General features: G+C 33.3%; 1 protein-coding gene across 1 annotated transcript in view; it reads right to left on the reverse strand.

The window, feature by feature from the left end:
- The window catches only part of LOC100375718 (uncharacterized), a 41,748-nt gene extending 32,334 nt beyond the window's left edge, over positions 1-9,414 (reverse strand). Inside the window, exon 1 of the mRNA XM_078009805.2 lies at positions 9,135-9,414. Coding sequence (XP_077865931.2) covers positions 9,135-9,204 — 70 coding nt within the window. The 5' untranslated portion in view covers positions 9,205-9,414. The remainder of the gene's footprint in view (positions 1-9,134) is intronic.
- Positions 9,415-11,466: the final 2,052 nt, after the last annotated feature.

The following is an 11,466-nucleotide window of genomic DNA, read 5'->3' on the forward strand; positions in this document are numbered from 1 at the left end:
ATTTTGAAAGTATCAGGAGATAATATCTCGCAGATTTTGAAATTTAACTTTAATCTAGACATCAGACGCTTCAACTCAGGCTTGGCATACAATAAATACCAAAGGTTAGGCAAAACATTACGTTGACATGACCTATACACTAACTGACTCATGGTCTCCAGTATGTAGGCAAGACTAGAAATTTTTTTTAGTAAAATTATTAATATTAGCTTTAAAACCTGGTAGTCCCATGACAATATTGAGTCCATCAGGTTTACTTAAAGCTACTGTGAAATACTTTATTTTAGCTGGAATTAATTTTCGCTGAATAGACTTTTTTGGAGTTTTGTATGGAATTTATTTTCACTGATTTTTGACAAGTTGAATGTAAAATATAGTAAAAAAAGTATATTCGCTGGATTTTATTTTTCACTAAGTTCTTCCTTCAGTGAAAATAGCGAAAATTAATTCCAAGCAAAAATTAAGTATTCTACAGTATGCAAAAAAAAAGAAAAATATACAAACAAACATTGCTTATTTTGTCCAGGACCCCCATAGTTTTCAAAATAAACTGACTGATGTGAAAACAAAAATATTAAATCTTTGTAAATTTCTGATAGCCAAGTTTGGCTAGGTACCAATTCATGAAAATGGCAACCCAAGAACAGGACATGGTAGTCTGTGTGTGCCTACAGGGGCCACTGATAATTCTGAAATCTGTAGGATCTAAATGATCCGAACATTGACCCTAGACATGGATATTATCTTTTGATATATGAATATCTATTAATAGATATGAATAACCCCCCTACAGTGTGCACAGATGGTGATGTGAGTCTGACAGGTGTTTGTAATCACTACCACCACAATATGTATAGTCAGCTATTATTATAGACAGCCTGCATTGGAAACTTTTAAAAATAAAAAAATTAAATTGATAAAAAATTACTAAAAATTCTGAAATAATGATCCTTATTAAACAGTGAAAGTTAAAGCAAGGGAGTCGTCACCTGCGCATGCATCAGATGGTCATAGTGTGTCATTGTTTACAAACAAGCGTCTACCCGAGAACCTTTGCGTTTTTAGCGTGTGTTGTTATTGTCGCTTGGAACTCACTCGTTTTAAAGAGAATGAGGAAGATGGTTTATGGATTTATTTTATACACTGAAACCTGTCTGAACCAAACACCGAAGGAACTAATACAGTTTTTTCAGTTTACAGATATGTTTAGTTGATGGGGATCTTTTATAACATTGCTGGCACCAATCACATGCCTACTTACACACATATTTTCATCCCATTTTCCATATGTCAAATGAAAATGTTTTGTCTTCTTCTTAATTTGTGTTCAAGTCTAAGAATAGAATCAGCTGAAATATGTTTATAGAGGTTTTTAGTGTGCCCTTCGAGTCAAAATGACAAACCACTGACACACAAAGTTTTTGCAGTAGTGCAACTAGCTGTGCTAATACACTGGAATGCCAATAACACATCAGAAACAGTATAGCAATATATTGAAAAACATATCACATGTACTATATTTACGGAATTTGTAATATTTGGTAAAATAAAATTTACTTTTATATTAAACAAACAAAAAAGTATAAAAACAAAAAAAATCAAGATCCCACAACATTTTTTTTGTGTCATCCATGCATTCATATACAATTTTATTTTATTATTGAAGAGACAACTCAACTTGATTTCGGGGGATTCAATTTTGGTTCAGGATCTCTATAAAATCAGTTCTGTTAGGGGGCACACTGGAGGTACTACTAGCTAGTATTGTACATAAGCAAGTCAGAAAAACAAAAGATTTTGTTTAGACGAATGAACTGTAATATTTTGCAACAATGAAGAGAGAAGCAGCCAAACAAAAAACAATAACATGGTAATATTATTATTTTAAAGTTTTGAGTTGTTGAGGCTACTATAAGGTCTCAGCTTTGACTAACAGTAGCAGAGATACATACAACTAATTCATTTTAGGTTGTCTAGGTAAACAATAAATCAGCCAGGCTCCAACGTGCAGAAAACAGGAACAACAAAATGGTTCATGCTTCATTTTACCTACTGTAAAATACTTTGTTTTCACTTGGAATTCATTTTCAATGAAGGAATAATTCAGTGAAATTAAATAAAATCCAGCGAATATACCTTCTATATTTTACATTCAACTCATCAAAAATCTGTGAAAATAAATTTCATACAAAACACCCAAAAAGTCCTTTAGCGAGAATTAATTCCAGCGAAAATAAAGTATTTTACAGTAACATGTAAAAACTTTCAAATAATTTTGCAGTTAACTAAACTGTAATAGTATTTAACTAACCATGATTATAATCTTTTGTATTTTCAAATTGCATATTAATTTCATTCTATTTTTACTATTTTTTTTACTGTTTTATTAATTTTTGTGTGTGTTACACATAATCATTCATTATTCTGTATCACTGTTTGGTTGTAGAGATTACCAAAACTTAAAACATGAGGGTCATCACCTGTGCATACGTGGGAATTGAGTATCAAGCGACAATACTAGTAACAACACACGCTAAAAATGCAAAGGCTCATGGGTAGACGCTTGTTTTTTAAACAATGACACGCCATGGCCATCTGACGCATGCGCAGGTGACGACTCCCCCACTTTAAGTATTCTACCAAAAAATGAATAATAAAGTTAGACTTTAAAAACATAATAAAATGTTTTGTTTTATCACACAAAGGCAAGTAATTTATGATACACGTACAAAATATTTCTATATTTATTCTCACGGCAAATTAAGTTACTAAAATAACCAAGACATGAATCACTCACTGGGTACAGTACATGTATCATACACAATATAGACCAAGTCAGGCATTGTTTTCTACTATCTATTGTTTGCTTTGCAATTTAGGGACAAATACTTTACATTTTCAACATAGCAATTTACAGGTGTGTTGACAAGGTAGGGTACAAGAACAGGAAATGCAAATATGCATATATAAGGTAAACAATACATATACTTTCTCAGTACTATTTTCCAATTGACATTAACGTTTGAATTGAATTGAAGTTACTACCGTAGTATCACAACTGTAAATTTTCGCTGAAAAGACATTTTTGGCTGTTTTGTATGGAGTTTATGAATGTAAAATACAAGAAAAATGGTATTTTAATTTCAGTGATTCACCACTTCAGCAAAAATAAGTGTAAATAAAGTACTTGAGAGTACAAATTAAACAGACAAGTTGCCTACTTGACTAGTATGAATGTATGTGTATGTTTTATGTGCTTGTAGAAAGTTTTCTAAAAATAAAAACGTTACTTGAAGTATGGAAAGAGAGGAGAAAAAGAGTCACATTGTACACCCACAGCCGAACAATACAAATTAATAATCAGAAAATAAACTCTGTGATCAGTTGGCAAACAACGTGAACTATTCAAGTACGATTTGATGGGCAGTTAGTAGTGTGGCTTCTCTTGTTTTACTTCCATGCTGGAAAGCTCTGACTAAAAAACAAATGAAAATGTCCCAGAACACTATACATTGGTATTATTAACATGGAACCAGATATGTCAGCTTTTATATGGGGATCAAATATCAGTAGAAAAGAGCATTTATATTATAAACTGCTTTTTGACATTTTGTAATTCTTGTGATTAAGTTGGAATGTGATTTAATATGTGTAATTTGAACTCAATGAGTGAATACTGAAGTTGAAGTAAAATTAAATCAGATGTCTACATTCAAGTAAAATTAAATCAGATGTCTACATTCAAGTAGAAACAGCAGACACAGGAGAAATGAATCAGGATACCATACAAGCATGCTGCCAAATGTCAGTACCAAGAGAATAGGAACATATAAATTTAAAAAAAAAAACTATAAAGAAAAAATACTACTTTAAAATCTGTATTAGAAGCTGTGGCTTCTATTAAAATGGTACAATACAACAGAGAGGATGCGGCTTCTACTAGAGCATCTACACATATGAGAAATGATGAATTTTTGATTCTCAATTTTTCAAAAAAATGGGTGCGACTTCTATTAGAGATGCGGCTTCTAATACAGATTTTACAGTAGTAACCATGTCTATGACACAGATATTCAACTTTCAAGAATCAAGATTGTATGATTATGAATATTATTTAATTCATTTAAGCAAGGTTCACAACATCTAGAACCAATTTATCAAGGCAAGATTATTAGGATAATTTAAGTACATATGCTGGTAATAATCTTTATTAAAAAATGCAAATAACATAATAATGAAATAATTCACTTCATAAACAGATGTCTATTACTATAAACATACGGTACTATACATTCTGAATTGCTGAACAAGTTCCATCTAAGTTTTAATCTAGAATCGTAAACAAATCGAAATTTGCCAGAATTAATAAACCATTATTAGGTAGCCCCCCAGTGTTTAATGCCCATCAAGAATTGTCAATGCGGCTAGCCTATTAACTTTACTAAACCAATATTAAATTGAAGTTTACAATACTCACACTAACGCTGAAGGACTTTTTATTATTGAATTCCTTTCCAGGATCATAACTCAATTTGAGAGCACTACCAAATGAAAGCAATATAATGTTACCAATCAAAATTGTATGTTGTAGATAGCCGATTCAAAAACATTAGTGCACTAAATCTTTTTCACTCAACTTCTAAAAATATGCAATTTTATTTATATCTTATTTCACTAAATTTGTCTGCATTTAAAAACAACATTTTGTTTCCCTGCCATGCAGTAGCAGAAATGTTGTTCCAGAAGCAAAAAACAACACAACACTTGATGTTTGCGTCAACACAAAGAATAAACGATGAAGATTTAATGAGCATATTTGATCTTCAGTGCAGTGACCCAACCCGACCCAACCCAACCCAACCCAACCCAACCCGACCCAACCCAACCCAACCCAACCCAACCTAACCCAACCTAATCCAACCCAACCCAACCTAACCCAACCCAACCCAACCCAACCTAACCCAACCCAACCTAACCCAACCTAATCCAACCCAACCCAACCTAACCCAACCCAACCCAACCTAACCCAACCCAACCTAACCCAACCCAACCCAACCCAACCCAACCTAACCCAACCTAATCCAACCCAACCTAACCCAACCCAACCCAACCCAACCTAACCCAACCCAACCCAACCTAACCCAACCCAACCCAACCCAACCCAACCCAACCCAACCCAACCTAATCCAACCCAACCCAACCTAACCCAACCCAACCCAACCTAACCCAACCCAACCCAACCCAACCCAACCCAACCCAACCCAACCCAACCTAACCCAACCCAACCCAACCCAACCCAACCCGACCCAACCCAACCTAATCCAAACAGTCCATTGCTGTGAAGTATTTCCTCTTGGGCTGGTAGAAGCTTGCCTCAAACTAAAGCAAAGCTTTCATCTGCTTTTACATAAACATCATCAGCATTAGGCTGTAAATGTAATTTTCCACTTTTAGATTGAGTTCAAGTATTGGACAAATACGCTTTTCACATTCATGAAAGCTTACATGTACTTTCTAAAGTAGCTCTACACTAATCTGCTATAGTTGTGTCTTTATGCTGACCTAATTACATGTCATAATCACTACTTACAAGTAAGAGATGGTTTTAGCTGCAATAACCACATACTGTATTTAGTTTATTAAAAGCATGTGCAATCCAACATATATATTATTCAATGGATAATGAAAACAGGGTTTTTTCTAAACCAAGAAACAGGGGCGCAGCGCCCTCATACTCTCGGCTGGCACCCTCTTACCAAATTCCCGATTGAGCTTTTAAGTCATAAATATATTTCTAGAGCCGCGTGCTGCCGTACAACATGAAATCTTTCTAAAATATATTTTTCTCTGTGAAAACTTCCCAGCAACACCAGCTGACAATGTGTCTGGACACCAAATACACTAAAATTACTCCAAAAATATTTCAATGGCGATAGATGCACCGTTAAAACGGCGCAGAAACCTTCCGATATGGTGTGCTCCCTCTCATTCATTTTTTCTAGAAAAACCCTGTATGAAAATTTAATAATTTGGCCATAGACACATTTGTCTTATTTATGTAAGTGTATGCGTTACTAAATAGAGCAAATATGATATTTTTGTTATTATTCAGATTTTTACTTTAGGTCATGATCTCGGAAATATTTCTAACTTTACTGCAGCAAGCCATATTTCTGATGATGTGGAGCAGTCTTTCCTAATATTTCTAGCACTAGTATGTGTGTGTACATGCACTAACTCTCTTCCTCAATACTGGATTCAGCTCTAGGATAATGTAAGCTAGTGTTAGCATTCAGCAATGTTAGAAAGTATACTGATAGTTTCATGTGTTGTGTCATAAACTAAAATTTACAAGAATTGGAGACAAAATGGATAGGCAATCAGAAATCCACTTCCAGTCAGAGTCTGTTTTTTTCAATATACTTACTGTAAAACATTTTATAGCGGGGGTGGGGGGTCGTCACCTGCGCACATGTGGGAATTGAGTCCTAAGCGATGACAATACACGCTAAAATTGCAAAAGTTCATGGGTAAACGCTTGTTTGTAAACAGTGACACGCTATGGCCATCTGACACATGGGCAGGCGACGACTTCCCTGATTTAAAATAGCTACATTTTAACGAATTTGACTCCATACCTAAATTCGCAGAATCATAATTAAGCAAAAGTGTCAACAATCTCATTGTGAGAATATACCGGTACTTTACTTTAAAATTAGCGACATCTTGTATCACTGAAATTAGCTAAAATAACATGCTAGCTAAAAAGACATGTTTTACAGTATTGTACTAAACCTTTACTGAATCATCATAATTTCAGTAACTCAACAGTTTTCTCAATGTATTTACTCATGACTCTATTTAGTACATTACATTCATTTTGGTCAAATTCTATTTTGTATTTCCAGATTCAGCACCTTATTACCAAGGAATAGAAACTGACAGAGTATGTCAGTATGCTTCCTAAATATATACGGCATACGCAAATATTGTTACCTAGGAAACAATACAATATGTATTTTCAATTGTGGATTAAATATAGATAAAATGATTATCTTGTCTGAATAGGCAGACACCCAGGTCACATTAAGGGCATGTTTATTTTGTAGATTTGTTATATACTTTGGTATAACCCATTATGTTGGACAGGGCTTGTATTTGAGATGCTAAATCATAAATGCATATCAGAAGACCATTCATATTCATATTACTCGGTAATATCTCATTATAGACCACAATTTAACTGTACAAAATTAGTATTAAATGTATTCCTTATAATAAATACTATTCAAAGGCTTTATTCCAACATAAATTGTTTGTTGTGTTGTTGCATATACGCATCTCAGTTATGAAAACAATAAATGGGAAACGTCATCATAAGTTACATGTAGTGCTGATAGATTTTTTTTTTGTCATATGTACATAAGCTGGTTGGCAAAATGATGTCATAATGTGTCAGCCTATAGCCATTTCATTTTGACATTTATATCCAGCAATAACAGTAGGGTAATATTAAATATTTGGACTATATTTGAAATATTATTTAATCCGTGTCAATTGGTGTCAAGAGTGAACGATTGAAGTTAAACTGTTCATTGGAAGTACATATCAACCAACACAGAGATATATTTTGTGAAGGGTTTAGAATAAATTACAATTTTCAGTGTCTTGTGAATACCTATAAAGTGATGAGATTTCCTGGAATAGTTTTTTCCTATATTGCTGCGAGTAATACATTTTACATTCACAAAATGATATTTAGATTTATCATGTTTTAAAATGTAGATGAAGTTAGGACGTAGTACCTAGGTTTTTCTACACTGAGATACTTATATTCAAAGACTTTGAGTTTGCTATTAGACTCAAGTTTGGAGTGGACATACTATACCCTATATACACATACTATATATATGCACTTTTCATTATTTAGTCCTGTATGGCATTTTGGTCTTCCATTATGAATAAAATATTTTATGCCATAGTGATTATTTCCACATTGTTACAATATTAGAGATGTTGACACAATATTATGAAAAATCATTTTTTCAGATTCTTGTAGCAAATTAAAATATACTACAGTGACACTCACTTATCTATCAGACACATTTTTATGTTTATAACTTATGTGTTTTTGAATGATGACCATTAAAAAAGCGACATAATACATTTAAATATAAATCACCAATGGTCAGTCCCATATGGCTAGTAGTTTTAAACAAATTGTGATTGAAACTAAACTGGTTTTAAAGCCTAATAAAAATCAATTTTCTTTAATTTTTATTAAAAATTGATGAAGCAAAAAATGCAAAAAGTAATCATCATACATAAAATCCAGAATTCAAGCATGAGGCAATTAAAAGAAACTCTGTTCGGCATGGAGGTAACTCCACGGTTCGGGCAAAGATTATTGGAGCACAATGCAAGTCCGTCATTGAGAATCCACAGGCGAGCAGACTCCATTGAATGGAAATTTGAAACATGGCTACTGTTCACAGACAGATGTAAAAACAATACATGGTATCAAAAATGAACAGATCAATAAGGTCATAGCATGTGTAGTGGAGGGTTGGCGTTGAATTACACTCTCACACATATACACACACCATGGCCAGCTAGGCCCCTATGGGTAGCAATCACTTAGCACTAACACCACAGAAAACAGTTAGCACCATTAATTAACAGGTCTACAGTCAACCTATTCACACATCATCATCAACAACAATGAAGTGGGAACCAAAACCAAACATAGACAATGCCACAATGGGAACATCAGCTTTAAACCCATTTCGAACAAATCCTATCCTGGCCTCTTGTGTTTCACTACCACAGAAATCACAGCCTAGCGCCAAAAGCTGCCCACTGAAACAACACAAACACATGGTAAGGAAGTCATTGGATAGATATTCACGCAGTGATCAAATATTATACTACTGTTCCTGTGTGTTGATGATAACACTTAATGAAGGGGAACAACAAATACCGGAACTACGCTACATAGAATAGTCTTTGATATGTAGATAGTGTAAGGTCAGACCAGTGATATGTACTACAAGGGTGTGTTGTGTTTTTCAAACAGGAAGAATAAAAAAAAAAAAAAATTGAAAACATAACAAGAATCTTAGAATACTACCTACCTTGGATGAATATGAGAGATAACAGAATCAAATATGAGCAGCGTTTTAGTGGTTCTGCTGTGAATATCATTGTGATCACACCGGGTGTTTATACAGTTGAGTGTGGAAAGAAAATACTCCAGCCAAGACCTTGGTATAGTATAGTAGGATAGCTTGGGTTATAACACAATCATGTACAGTGCACTCATGTCCTCAGCAGATGAACAGGAAAGCTGAACTTGAATTTATATGCTGATTGAGCTATGAAAGCCAACAGGAGTCACTACTAACAGATCTCGCCATTTGAAACCATTTGAACTGTCTGTGTTATCTACTTTCACACATGGAAATACCAGTGCTTCCTAAATGGATTAAACCATTTAGGATGGAGGGGTGTGATTTGATGGACAGAAAGTAATTTAGTGAAAGTGAAAGGGATTTAATTATGATTACTAAAATCATTGAGTGTTTTCTACAAAAGTCCGAGTGTAAATGAAGTGATAACTAGTGGATATTTCCACTCAATTTTGGAAAAAACAACAGCGAATTCCTCCATTAGACAAATGCCACTATAATGGACTCACCCAAACCAGCCCCCACCAAAACAACAATAGATAGACATTAGGTGACCTACGACCTCTTAACTGACAGGGTTTTCACATTTTTAAAAAATACATGTGTATGGCCGCTGAATGTTGCACAGTGAAATACAATGGCAATTGAACATAGGAGTGTGATATACCACAAGAGCTGTGTAAGTCAGTCGATACCTGTTGGCTGAAATTGTGAAAAGGATTTTAGTGAGAGTGGCTGAAATTGTGAAAAGGATTTTAGTGAGAGTGGTTACCGCTCTGTTCATGGGAAAAGGGATATCTCACATGGTTGGAAAACCAAGAGTAGTTTTATCCTGACAGAAAGGCTAAGAAGGAATACTGATGAAACTACTGAAGGTACTGCTTTTGTTTGTATCACTTCAATGAGCGAAAACAACAAAGTATTATATTATCGAATGTGATCATTGAGACTGTATTGCTGTACTATATTTAAAGTTAGTTTGGTGTCGTTGGACAAATAAATACTTATTCAGATGGTATATAAACAGCTTCATGTTTCAGTAATAACTATTAATATGCCAGGTTGTAGAGGTCACACTATTTTGGGCAAAATTATAGATATCTGACTCTTACAAAGCAACCTTAGAAGGTCTATGGCAAATAATACATCAGATCTGCCAGGAATACATAAATCAATAACTCAGTATTAATTATTCTTTGGAAACGATTCTGGTATTTCTTTCAGTACCATATTTACTCTACTACAAGCGCATATCCAATAGAAAAGTTTACATAGGCCATCTATTATATGCTGATCATTAATTAAAATCAATGTGATTAATCCTAGCTTTGGCTTCTCTTTTTTATCAACTTTTTCAACTCAATTTTATTTAAATTTATTTTTATTTTAATCTGTTATTTCTTTGTTGATAGTTTTTGTAAATGCGAAAGTCAACAATACATGTAGTTAAAAAAATAAAAAAAAATAATTAGTACATGTATGTAACAAAAAACATAAAAAAACACACAATAAAAAATCGTATAAATAAAATAAAAAAAAAAACATACCATCAGATTTCAATCAGATTATAATTACAATATGACTTATTTTGACAATAAACACACTATTATGTAAATGTATGTGCTACTATAACACAGCAAATACAGTACTCATAATTCAGTAATGTTTACCAGTTGGTAAGTATTTCAAATAAACCATACCACTGAGGCTAAGAAAAGTAAAAAAATGTTTCTTGTTGTTTTTTTTTAAATCAACATGTACATGTAGTGGCTTTTTATTTTCACTAAAAAATTGGCATTAAATTTGTTATTTTTCATTAAAACAACATTTTCCTTTCATTTTTTCTAAAATTCTTACAAAAACACTGTTTTTGGGCCTGATACTCTTTGCAATGAAATCCAATACAAGTTTGTTTATTGTTTAGACTCTTATCAGATCTGGCAACACACACATGTTACATCAATTCAGTTCAATATTCATAATATTATGCCAAAGGAGAAAATTTAAACATCAGTATTTATTTCTGTAAAACCATTTATTTTTACAGCCATTTAATTTCACTATTTTGATGTTTGAGACTTTGGCAGGGAAGTTCTATTGTTATTTTTTACATGTTCACATGGATTTAATTCATTGGATTTTACTTATCAACAAAATTAGTGAAATTAAAACTTGGTGAATAATTAATGCTTTTACAGTAACTGATTCTGGATTCCAAAACAACTGCATGCATGCTGCTTTTTTTCGCTTTCAATACTAAGGTCCAATTGCTGTGTTT

The sequence above is a fragment of the Saccoglossus kowalevskii genome, chromosome 17 (genome assembly GCF_978046115.1).
Source record: "Saccoglossus kowalevskii chromosome 17, keSacKowa6.1, whole genome shotgun sequence".
Lineage (NCBI taxonomy): Eukaryota > Metazoa > Hemichordata > Enteropneusta > Harrimaniidae > Saccoglossus > Saccoglossus kowalevskii.